The sequence below is a fragment of the Callorhinus ursinus genome, unplaced genomic scaffold (assembly GCF_003265705.2).
Source record: "Callorhinus ursinus isolate GAN/ISIS: 27379988/994484 unplaced genomic scaffold, GSC_fseal_2.0 scaffold32, whole genome shotgun sequence".
Classification (NCBI taxonomy): Eukaryota; Metazoa; Chordata; class Mammalia; order Carnivora; family Otariidae; genus Callorhinus; species Callorhinus ursinus.
In genome coordinates this window covers 10,782,858-10,795,947 of record NW_027397094.1, presented here as the reverse complement: position 1 = coordinate 10,795,947, position 13,090 = coordinate 10,782,858, and the positions used below count along the sequence as shown (strand labels likewise).

The following is a 13,090-nucleotide window of genomic DNA, read 5'->3' as shown; positions in this document are numbered from 1 at the left end:
CCCGGGGTCCTGGGATCGAGCCCCACATCGGGCTCCCTGCTCATGCGAGAAGCCTGCTTCTCCCTCTGCCTGCCGCTCCCCCTGCTTGTGCTCTCTCCCTCTCTCTCTCTCGCTATCTCTCTCTGTGTGTCAAGTAAATAAATAAAATCTTTTTTAAAAAAAAAACTAATCTGTGTAAATAATTTTGATGATTTTTTTTTAAGTTGGCAAATGGATGGATTTATGGAGAAATATATTCAGACTCATCTAAAGTTCAACCATTAATGAAGCCATATAAACTATTATCTGAAAAGGTGAGGGTTTTTTTTTTTTGGATATGTAGTTTAATTTATTTTGCATTTTTATTATGCAATTTATGTGAATTATGTAAATTATGAGGTTATTCTCGCAATATTTTTCTGTCCCTTTTTTTTATTTTTATTCCTCCCCAATATTTTTAAGGACTTTAGAAAATATTCTTATCATGCTTAAGAGTTTCTTGATGAGGGATAATGAAGTAATATTTACAATGATTGTTATTTATAAGTTTTCATGTATTTTGCTTATTAGGAGGAACAGTCAGTATCTTGACAAATGAGGTGAAAAGGACTTTGTAGCTTGGTGCTTATGGAGCAAGAGTTATTCTTGTCTGTTTATTCAGATGATGGAAAAGCCTTCACATGCATATCATATAATCTGGCACTGTTTCTCCTTTTTAGTTTCTATCTAAAGTATCAGAAGTAGGGAAACTAAAGGCAATTAACCTCCACGCTGGGATCCCTCTTTAGCGGTCTTAGTCAAACTAAGTCTCAGCTCACACTCTGCTTTTCAGAGATTTTACTTTACTTTTTCATTTTTAAATAAACAATGCCAATCTTTTTTTCTTTATAAGTAGAGGCAGTCTATTTCAGATTTTTTAGTTTCATTCGGATTCATCACACCCACGCCCTTTTGTTTTTCCTCTTTCTTTTTGTCGCTAGGAAAAAGAAATTTATCGCTGGCCAATCAAAGAGTCTTTAAAAACCATGTTGGCGTGGGGTTGGAGGATTGAGAGAACACGGGAGGGAGACAGCATGGCGCTCTATAACCGCACGCGTCGCATTTCTCAGACAAGTCAGGTGAGCACCACACTGGTGAATCCACTGCTCATGTCTAATTCTGGTTTTTATCAGTTTTAAGACATACATTTGCCAGGGTATCTGCGAAACTAGGAATCGTTTCGTCATTGTGGGGTTGATGAAGTATGGCTTGGTGCTACAGGAAATACTGAGGCAAGGATGGCTCAGCCTACGTCCGCAGATTTTTCCTGTATAGCGGAAAAATTTGGAGAATAACACACATTTTGGAAATACAGTTCTGATGACAGAATGGGGAATGAATTAAAGAAGGGGGAGATTGAAGACAGAAAGGCCGATTCCTTGGGAGATACTGTAGACATCCCGTGAAACAAAACAGAAGTAGTAAATATCGGAATTAGAGCAAAGATAATGGGAATGGAGGGAAGTGGATATGTCCTGGAGATACTGTTGAAGTAGAAAAGACAGAATGTTGTGACTGTCTGATAGAGGATTGTGGATGAGGAGGAGTAATCCAAGGCGATAGCCATGGATCCGGGCCGGCCGGCCAGGTGGGTGGTTATGTTAGGTAAGGTAGGGAACACAGCAGGCCTCGGACATGACAAGGTCAGAACAAGAATTTGATTATAGATGTTGTGTTAGGCAGAATCTCCCAAAGATGATCCCCAGTTGCTGGAATCTTATGAAAGTACTGTTTTACTTGGGCTTTCCCAGTACGATCAAAGTTAAAAGACCTTGAGAAGAATGAAGGGGAGTAAGTCGGAGGGGGAGAGGAACCATGAGAGACGATGGACTCTGAAAAACAAACTGAGGGTTCTAGAGGGGAGGAGGGTGGGGGATGGGTTAGCCTGGTGATGGGTATTGAGGAGGGCACGTTCTGCATGGAGCACTGGGTGTTATGCACCAACAATGAATCATGGAACACTACATCAAGAACTAATGATGGAATGTATGGTGATTCACATAACAATAAAAAATTTAAAAAAAAGTTAAAAGACCTTGAGATGGGTGGAAGTGGGAGTAGGGCGCCTGGGTGGCTCAACTGGTTAAGCGTCTGCCTTCGGCTCAGGTCATGACCCCAGGGTCCTGGGATCGAGCCCCGCATCGGGCTCCCTGCTCAGCGGGGAGTCTGCTTCTCCCTCTCCCTCTGCCCTTCCCCCAACCCACGTCTCAAATAAATAAACCTTAAAAAAAAAGAACACAAGACAGTATGAGAAGCCTTAGAGTTGATGAAAAGATATGTTTCATTTTTAAAAAATGCCAAAATTCAGAAATTGCCAAAATTCAGAAACTACGTTTCCTTGCTGTTGGGGATAACTTTGTTAATCGTTGACTACTGACTACTTTTAAAATTAAAGAGTTGGTTGTATTTTGTCTTAACATTTGGCCCATTGAGACATTTGTAGATATTGCCCTCTTTGATTAATTACTGTTTGCATGAGGAAGAGTAAATTTTATTGCAGCCAATTCGAATCTGTGAGAAACTGAAGAATACAGGGATCCTTTGACGAAGGTAATGTTTCAGAATCTTGGATTCTTTGCACAGTTTGTTGAATTCTGACCATTAGCTTTTGGGATTGGCAGTCCCTGAGATGTTGGGATGTATTATTCAGTCATCAATGGAAATGATCAGACACCCAAACATGATTTAATTTGCTAGATATGTTTGTGAACTAAGTTTGTACAGATATACTTGCCAGTTTCAGCTGACGACACATTACACGTGGAGGTTTATTTGTCCCACATTTCTGACGTTTGTCTTAAGTCTCCACTGGGTTTTTTAATTAGACTCCATTTTTTTCACATAAATCGTTTAGGTTTCTGTAGATGCTGCGCATGGTTATAGCCCCCGAGCCATTGACATGAGCAATGTCACACTGTCCAGAGACCTGCACGTAAGTATTATTGACTTTTAAAAGTATCCTGCAGGGGCGCCTGGGTGGCTCAGTTGGTGAAGCGTCTGCCTTCGGCTCAGGTCATGATCCCGGGGTCTTGGGATCGAGCCGCGCATCGGGCTCCCTGCTCAGCGGGGAGTCAGCTTCTCTCTCCCTCTCCGTCTGCTGTTCTGCCCGCTTGTGCGCTATCAAATAAATAAATAAAATATATTTTTAAAAAGTATCCTGCAAAGTTCATTTTTTAAAAAGCATACTGTAACACTTTCCTTCCCATATTTTTCCTCATGAATTATTTGAATGTGGTGATCATATAAAGGGTCTATCGAATTTATAGATTATGGACCTTAACTTCTTAATTGCTTTTAAAGTTGATATAACTTTTTCTAGGATGTTTCCTCTAGATAATTTCTTTTCCTTAAAGATAATGTCTATTAAAAAAATCCTCCTATAATGAAGTAGTTGTGTGTGAAAAGAGAGTAAATAAGGAATTAGTAATGCTCTGCTTAAGGGTAACCGCAGTTACTCATTAAAGAATGTGTATTTTAAGTCATTTATCCAGTAACCTTAGTTACTCATTAAAGAATGTATATTTTAAGTCATTTATCCAGTTACTCATTAAACAATGTGAATTTTAAGTCATTTATCCAGTAACCACAGTTACTCATTAAAGAATGTATCTTTTAAGTCATTTTAAACTGGTGGCATTCTGCCTGTTCCATCCATAGGTGTATCTGTTCTCCTTTGTCCCTAAGGAACATACTTTGAAATGGCTGCTTTGAGTAAAAGAAAATGTGTTGTCCTGGATCAGAAGTTGACAGGTTGACATAATGATCAAACAACAATATTGGTATTGTTAGTATTATTCCAAGAGAAATAAATATGTAAAGGCAAACCCTATGTCGTAGGTCATGTTAATTATCTTCCACTGTTTGGCTTGCCTGATGCTCCTGTATGGATGGATATCTTAAAATGAGATAGTTAACTTGAAAATCAAAAGGGAAAAAGAATCTGAGAGGCAATCTTATCAAAAAGCAAAAGGCCACAGAAGGGCACCTGGGTGGCTCAGTCTGTTAAGTGTCTGACTTTTGAATTTAGCTCGGGTCATGGCCTCATGGTTGTGAGATCGAGCCCTGCGTTGGTCTCCCCACTCAAGTGGGAGTCTGCTTGAGATTCTTTCCCTCTGCTCCTCCCCCTGCACACACACATTCTCTCTCTCTCTCAAATAAAAAAAAAAAAAAAAAAAAAAAGCAAAAGTCCACAGAAAGGTTAATGTGGTTTGTCTGAGTTGTCTGGTCTCTCCCCAAGTTTGGGACAGACATGGACTCTAGAATGTCCCTCTAGTTCTTTGCATTCATTGTTTAGTAAAGTTTAGATTGTCTTTTAAAGCTTTGGAGATTACAATAAGAACTTGTAAATAAATAGATTTTTTGTTAAAGTTCACTGCTAATTTGAAGTTTCATTATTGAATTAATAAAACCTGTGTCCTTGAACATTACAAATAACAAGAATCATTCCCATCAAATCACCTCTGCCATTTACTACTGCGTGGTTTCACAGGCTGGTAGAATTATCTGGGATTTAGATTCCAACTAAGAGTTGTGTTCACTTATCTTTCAGAGGTATTTTAGCACTGACAAGCTATGATTTATTAATTTAAAGTATGTTATGATATTACATATTGGCAAGCAAAGTCCTCTATTTCTACTCCTTAAATTATAACTTATTTGCTAAATATTTCGTTCATTTAAGGCTATGGCAGAAATGATGGCAGAAAACTACCATAATATTTGGGCAAAGAAAAAGAAACTGGAACTGGAATCCAAAGGTAATGTTTTCTAAAAATCCTGATTAAAAAACAATCAGAGTGCGACTCTGTGAATCTCTGAAATGGATAAAACAGTCTTTTTAGAATGAGAACTTATTATACATTTGTTTTCTTAGAACAGTTCAAATATGCCTGTAACAGTTTCAGGTGGAAATTCCATAATTACCTGATGGCAAGTGTACATTTCTTCATGTCTCAGAATTCTGATGGCTCTCTCTTACACATTTTAGCTTGTAGATATTGGTTTCTCGTCCTAACATTCAAGGTATTCTGTGAATTACTTAGACCTTGCTCACTGACTTCTATCCCTAACTTGAATATTTTCCTTACATCATCCCTTTCCACTTCTGGTCAGTCCAGTCATGTTCTTGTCTCTTACATGCTTTTGCTTTTCTCTTCTGTTTTTCTTACATACTAAAATGACTAAATATTCTTAGTAATTTCTCAAATCTTTTTTTAACTTATTTGCATAAATCATTTCTTCAGTCTAGTGCCTCCTACACCGATGATCTCGTTCATTGTTATTTATTCAGTATTGGTCTATAAACATGATTTTGTGTGTGCATGCACGTGCACACCTCTGATTACTTCCTATATGGACTTCTATTCCCCCCCCCCCCGAGAATATAACTGTCTCAAGATCAGGACCATAACTTCTGTTACTTTTGTAATATTTACTGTGTAGTTCTAGGCACCAAGAAACTCTATTTCTTATTTGTTGGCATAGGTAAAAATATATGGGAGATAGTTTTGAAGGTCTGGGGTATTTCAGGGTGAAAAGTATAGCTGTGATATTGTAGGATGGTACCATGTACCAAACACTAGGAAGCAGAGTAGCACAAATTAGAGTCGGTCATGGAAATGAACAGAGAGGATTTCTTTTTTTTTTAATTTTTTTATTGTTATGTTAATCACCATACATTACATCATTAGTTTTTTTTAAATTTTTATTGTTATGTTAATCACCATATATTACATAATTTGTTTTGGTGTACTGTTCCATGATTCATTGTTTGTGCATAACACTCAGTGCTCCACGCAGAATGTACCCTCCTTTATACCCACCACCAGGCTAACCCATCCTCCACCCCCCTCCCCTCTAGAACCCCCAGTCCATTTCTCAGAGTCCATCGTCTCTCATGGTTCGTCTCCCCCTCGGATTTACCCCCCTTCATTCTCCCCCTCCTGCTATCTTCTTCTTTTTTTTTTTCTTAACATATATTGCATTATTTGTTTCAGAGGTACAGATCTGTGATTCAACAGTCTTACACAATTCACAGCGCTCACCATAGCACATACCTTCCCCAATGTCTATCACCCAGCCACCCCATCCCTCCCACCCCCCACCACTCCAGCAACCCTCAGTTTGTTTCCTGAGATTAAGAATTCCTCATATCAGTGAGGTCATATGATACATGTCTTTCTCTGATTGACTTATTTCACTCCGCATAACACCCTCCAGTTCCATCCACGTCGTTGCAGATGGCAAAAATCTCATTCCTTTTGATGGCTGCATAATATTCCATTGTGTGTGTGTGTGTGTGTGTGTGTGTGTGTGTGTGTGTGTGTGTACCACATCTTCTCTATCCATTCATCTGTTGATGGACATTTTGGGAACAGAGAGGATTTCTTACACCACAATTGGCTACTGCAAAATTTGACTTAGGGCTAGGCCTATTTTTCTAGAATCATTCCATGAACATTTGTTAAATGGACGGATGGATGGATGGAGGGATGGCTAGCTGAGTCATAGTGGCATAGAGTTTTGCTTAGTGGAATTCTTGAAGGAGCATTGTCCACATGACTAGTAAACAAAATCCCTATTTTTCACATGAGCTGATGACATGAAAAAAAATCTATTCTCTTTTTTTCCAAGTAGGTTTCAGTCACTATGGCTTGGTCAATTTCTGAGCCAGCCATTAGGTGTCCCACAGCCAGTGTTTTCCTGAAGGCATGCTGCCTGTGAGACGTCCAGACCTCTGTGGACAACTTGTATTGGTCCAGATTCAGACTGCGTGGTTAGGAGACAAGCGTGGGTGTGTCAGGCCAAACGGTGAGGTGGTGATGTTAGTCCTCAAAACCTTTAATCTTCTTACTCCACATAACCTTCCCCTTTTGAAGGAGAAAGTGAGTGGTTGAGGACCAAAACAGCAGACCAGGAGGAAAGGTGTTGGAATATACAGCACTGAATCTTGGCTTTTGGTTGTTGAGACTAACAACAGTCGGAGAGATGAGTCTTAGGAAGAAGATAAGCGAGAGGCTGTGGACAGCTTTAGGAAAAAAACGACTTGTGTCTTTTCTCAAATTTGTTCTCTCCCCTGGGGACTTTGACACCAACCTGTGTCCTCAGGTGCCAGTCACGGTCCCTGTCTTGGTGCCTGCCATGTGCGTGCCTGCGTGTGCGTGCGTGTGTGTGTGTGTGTGTGTAAGTGAGGAAGGGAGGGATGGAGGAAGGAACAGCAGGAGAGAAGTACAGGAAGTCAGGAACAAGGAGACAGCTAGAAACAGAAAGTCATTTACCTTTACAGTCATTTACAATTTACAATCACACACCTAGACATCTAAAAGAATCTGTTCAGGAGCTGCATACTTTAGTTTCCACCTATCCTGGGCTTTTTATTTTCTTTCTCACCCTCTCTCTCTCTCTCTCTCTCTCTCCTTCCTTGATTATCTGGTATTGGTATCTGACTCCCAAATCACTGTGGTTGCCAAATTAATATAATTTTCTAGGAATAAAGAACTAAATGCAATAGTGGAGTTCAAAATAGGAGATGATTGCAGGATTAAATTCGATGTTTGGTTTACAATTTTTTTTTCATAAAACATCCTGTTACATCTTTGATTATGGTAGAGGTCAAATCTGTTCTCGGTGTGCTTAATAATGTATTCTTTATCCTTCTTGCTCTTTGCAGAGTGCTGGTTTCTATTGTCTTCTAACAATTGCGTTATACTCGATACCATTAATACCAGACTATAAAATAACTGGCGGATCCTTCATGTGTTTAGTGTTTGTTGGCTTGGTAGTGGCAGACTGTTCTTTGCATTTATGACACTATAGTGTCACCTAATGGTGAGAAAGCTCAGTGCGCGATTGCATTTCTGTAGATGGAACTCTCAGTCCAAGCAAATTCCAGGGAAATGTGGCATTTTCTCCTTTGCCTTTTTGATTGCTTATTTCACACGTCAGGCAAATTCATTATTTGTGATTGTTTTAATGGCTCCCGGCAACGTCATACTGGACGCTGATCTAATAGGCTCTATGTTGTCCCCACAATTCAAATCAAATATTTATTTTTAGGTATTTTTTCTGGAATTCCCATTAGCAGCTTGGTTTCCAGGAATTTCAGCATCCTGTTGAAAATATATTCCCATACGTGTTTTATAAACTTTACACCTGGGGCACACCGCTCATCAGATCTTTACATCTGGAATTACCAGCACATGTTCTGAAACTTTTATAAATTTTACAGAAATTTTTACAAAGTCCGTAATTTTATAAAGACATTTTTCAGTATTCGTTTTTTAAAAAGTTCAATATTTTCTAAATCTAAAAGGATGCTCTTTTGTACTTTTCACTAAAATAGGTAAACTGGAAACCTAGATGCTTGCCAAAATTTTTAATCAGTCAAGTATGTATGCTAGTCTTATTAGACATTTAAGAGAGATTCACTTTTAACTTAGCACGTAAGTATAGGTTTTGTGTGGAATATGTGACTCTAAAGTACTGTTTGATCTGGGAAGCATACTAAAAATTCCATATTTGGGGCGCCTGGGTGACTCAGTTGGGTAAGCGACTGCCTTCGGCTCAGGTCATGATCCTGGAGTCCCGGGATCGAGTCCTGCGTCAGGCTCCCTACTCAGCAGGGAGTCTGCTTCTCCCTCTGATCCCCCCCTCTCATGTGCTCTCTCTCTTTCTCTCTCATTCTCGCTCTCTCAAATAAATAAATAAAATCTTTTTAAAAAAATAAAAATAAAAATTCCATACTTAAGACATTTTTTTCCTTCTCTCTCTCTTGGGGGTGGAAAATGAAGCCTATCCCTTGAAATGTGCCTTATAATTTCACTAGCTCAAGCTGTGCATGTTTTGGGGTGTATTTAAACACTCCACATCCAGAATTCCTTTGGATGGAGAGGGAATGCGGCTTCTCCTCCCTTCTCATGTGCTTGCAGATGTCATCAGAACTTGACACCACAAATACCTGCGCATCCGTATTTTAATTGCCTCTTAGAAGGCCTATGCACAGTCTTTCTTTGAATGGGTTTCCTAAATTAATTAGAACATTAAAGACACTGGAGAGGCAAGAGCCTTATATGACTTATATATACTCCGTGTATAATAGAAAGATACTAGAAGTTCTGTAATGTGGTCCTGTTACACATGCCACTCTATCACATTTCAGATTATTTTCTAATTGCAGTGCTGTGTTCTTGTCTCGGCATGCTCTCAGGAGGTGGAAACCATCCCCTGCTGGTACCCTATGATACACTGACAGCCAAAGAGAAAGCCAAGGATAGGGAAAAAGCACAGGACATCCTCAAATTCTTGCAGATCAATGGCTATGCTGTATCCAGGTAAAAGCACACCGACCATTACACGTTCTTGTTAAGAAGACTGAATGTTTAAATATCCCTGTCAGATTTAATGCTGAAAATGATTCAGTGATCCATTTAAACCTTAGAACTATAGTATCTTCAAAATACACACATCAGAAACACTAACGCCCTTGGCTGATTGTCACCCGATTGGTTCCTTTCACTACCTAGGTTAAATCTCATCCATCTTTTAGGCACAAATTTTTGGCGAAAATTACCCTCTCTTTCTCTAAAGGTGACTTTTTTGGCATAATAATAGAGTTACTCTCTAGAGTTTTATATCAGATACAAGATATTCCTTATAAATTAAATCTCACTTTTGCCTTTAGCTCCAAGGATATTAGATCACCTTCCATTTTTATATATACCATATATACTTTTTAAGCAAAATTGGACCTTCCAGTAGTCTTTGTAGGAACTGATTTCCATATTTCATTTTTGCTGCTCTAGGGGGTTCAAGGACCTGGAATTGGACACACCGTCCATTGAGAAACGATTTGCCTATAGCTTCCTTCAGCAACTCATTCGCTATGTGGATGAAGCCCATCAGTACATCCTGGAGTTTGGTAGGTACCATCGTCCTATTACTAACAGTCCAGTGTTTGTTATTCTTCATGTTGACAACATCAGGGTCTAGAACAGCACAGACTGCCAGGCTGTTTTTGGTCTGTTCCCTGGCGGTATAAACACCATCTACCCATCCTATTACTAAATAGAATCTAACAGTCAGTAGGCAAACGTGTTCTTAGGGATGGGTAAATTTAGAAACCTTTAAAAAAAAAATCAAACATACCATTCTTTTCTCCTTATAATGTTTATTGTCATTGATTTTTTATTTTTGAAAGACCTATATGGACATCAGAATTTAAGATACAGTTAAATCTTTCCTTATGAAATTAATGGCCCTGCTCTTGATAAAAACCGAAACTGTGGATCCCCAAACTTTCTAAGCGGTGTGAAGGCCTTGAGTTTAGCCTTTGTCGGGATATACATTTATACTAGAGTATCTGCGATGAGGAACACTTTGTTACCCTGTTAAAGTAAAACGGAAGACCTCCTCCCCATGTGACCCCATGCTACCGAAGTATGAAGAGAATTCCTTGTTTAATTTTTTTTATCCTTTAAAAGGTTTTATTTATTTGTTTGAGAGAGAGAGGGAACATGAGCAGAAAGAGGGGCAGAGGGAGAGGGAGAAGCAGACTCCCAGCTGAGCAGGGAGCCCGATGTGGGACTCGATCCCAGGACCCTGGGATCATGACCTAAGTCAAAGGCAGATGCTTAACTGACTGAGCCACCTTGAGGTGCCTCAAGAATTCCTTGTTTTAAATCTTAGATTCAGAACAGATTTTCAAGACAGCCTCTTCTCATATCTTATTTCATGATTGTCCTCAGCACTATTGACTTAAAATGTGAGTGGTTAAGTACGGAGCTCCATGTCAGATCATGTTCCAGCCCCTGGTTGGTAGTAAGATAGAAGGATTAAGATAGCCCCTTTGGAAAAACAAGTGTGTTCTGGTAATTATCTTTTTATTTTCTTTTTCATGCTTTTTTTTTCTGTTTTAGTTTTTGTTTTTTAATCCTCATTCTCCGGGCCCATAGTCCTAGATCCCTTAGCAATAAATATATCCTCCACAAACCCATCCTGACCAGGGGCTCTTTTTGCTACTGTTTTCTTAGGATTTAGGACTTAGTTTTTGGCATGTCAGATTAAAGTTCATAGAAATTCGAGCCCTTTGGTATTTTCTTGTTCCTGGTCTCCTGTATCCTAAATGTGAGGAAAGATTTTCCAGTTGAGTATTGTTCTCTTAAAGAGCCTCCTCCTTTCTCAGCCTGCTCTTTATCTGTAGCCAAGGGCTGTACTTTGGCTTTCTCCTTAACTATCTTTTCCCAAAAGCCAGCGGTGCAAACTAATTTATAATACGTAATCTCTCTGTAGCTCATACAATGACTTTTTTAAAAAAAAAATATGATTTATGAGTTACCCTGAAAAGTAGCAAATTAGTCTCAATTAATGAAATTTGTTTTAAAAAAAAATGAGGCCATGGTGAATTTTTGAAGCCTTTGTGCATAGAGCTAAATACTGAAATTTCCCAAGCATGTTTAAAAGTATCTGATCTGAGTAGCAACTCAAATTTGGTCTTCCTTACGTCAAGAGAGAAGGAAGGCAAAATCAGAGTATTAATAAAAACACTTTTTTTTAAACCCTGCATGGATAACAGAAGCAGAAATGTGACGGACAAATGTGTTTGGGTCTTATCCACATTGTATTCAAGTTTCTGAATAAACCAGTGTTTGTGTAGAGGGAGTGGTGAGAACGTGGCTGCAAATTCACCTGCTTAGCGTATTTCTTTCTTTCCACAGCGTAGAGGGTCTTCTAAACCCAATGCTGGGGAGAAAGTGAGGCTAGGTCAGCGTAGAGCCCAAGGAAGTAGGTTTTTTCCACATGTTCCTTTTCCAGATGGCTGTCACCAAGAACTCTGTTAGAGGCGCAGAGTTGGGATTGTTTACATTTATTTTGATTTTCATTTTTCATTGTCCCTGCAAGTGAAACTTCTATCATGCCTTCTTTTATCTTTAAATTTACTGCCCTTGCAACACATCTGAGGCTAATGGCCATAGTAAGAATACGCATATGCCTTTTTCTGATTTTTGTATTACATCTAGATCATATTCTCTCCATCAGAACTTTGCACATAAGCATTTTCGTTAAAATGTGTAATGGTGTAAAAAGGAAAGATATTTCCTATTTAATTCCTTGAAATGTTAGCATATTTAGCTATGTGCAAAACTCTGTCTTGACATAGTTTATATGAGAAAGTCCCTTAAATGGATGCAGCCATTTTACGTAATAGTCTTGAGAGAGATCGGATGTAAAAGCAATACAAAAAATGAAATCTGTGCGTATAAAAAAGGCATAACTTTCTTTTACTTATTCATGGGAAGAGCATTGTTTGGTATTTGATATTATAAAATATTACCTAAATTTCCTAAAAATTATCCCAAACTCATGTCTCAGATTTAATGAAATATATCTCGAATTGCTTTAATTTCTACTTGCAAAAGAACTTTTTCAAGCAAAAATCAGTTTGATTCTTAATAAAATAAGGAAGCTCCGCTTATAAATTTTACCAAAACTTTATATCCAGTTCTGAATTTTTTTGCTCTCTGGTGTGTTCTGCATATCATCTCAGTTATTATAGTTGCCGTTACTTCTTCTATATGCAGGAAGCCCCTTCTGTATGCGTGAAGGAGGTGCAGAAGGCCACTTCCAAGCTAAATGCATGAGGTCAATCAGTTCTTAACCTAGAAATCATTTTCTACACCCTGGGGAAAACTTGGGTGTCTTTGCTTTGCTTATGGAAATCATCTTGTTGACATAAGTGAACTTCCTTATTCCTGAGCAGCCTGTTCATATTCCAATCTCATACTATGGTGGTGATCCTCCCTCCCATCCCAAGCTGGCTTCCTGCAGCTTTTTAGTTGGGTATAGTAATATTGTAACTGTCAGTCACCGCAAGAAGTAACACTCTTTATGAGAGGCCAGGGTTAAAATGTTACCAATTTTGTTTCCTTAGTTTGTAGTGGCTGTGCTCACTCCAGTGAGCTTCTTTCTTACTGGAAGAAGACCTGGGATTTTTACTCTATTTCATTCCATTTGTCCCCTACGTGTCAAGAAGATCATAAAGCTACCCCGCGTGTGTGCTCTTAACCCCGTGTATGGG

The 13,090-nt window shown here is 38.8% G+C and overlaps 1 protein-coding gene across 1 annotated transcript in view; it reads left to right on the top strand.

Annotated features, from left to right (window-relative positions):
• Nucleotides 1–13,090, top strand: part of RYR2 (ryanodine receptor 2) — a 728,853-nt gene that overhangs the window by 564,823 nt on the left and 150,940 nt on the right. Inside the window, exons 55-60 of the mRNA XM_073878937.1 lie at nucleotides 204–293; nucleotides 960–1,097; nucleotides 2,873–2,950; nucleotides 4,700–4,775; nucleotides 9,224–9,347; nucleotides 9,819–9,934. Coding sequence (XP_073735038.1) covers nucleotides 204–293; nucleotides 960–1,097; nucleotides 2,873–2,950; nucleotides 4,700–4,775; nucleotides 9,224–9,347; nucleotides 9,819–9,934 — 622 coding nt within the window. The remainder of the gene's footprint in view (nucleotides 1–203; nucleotides 294–959; nucleotides 1,098–2,872; nucleotides 2,951–4,699; nucleotides 4,776–9,223; nucleotides 9,348–9,818; nucleotides 9,935–13,090) is intronic.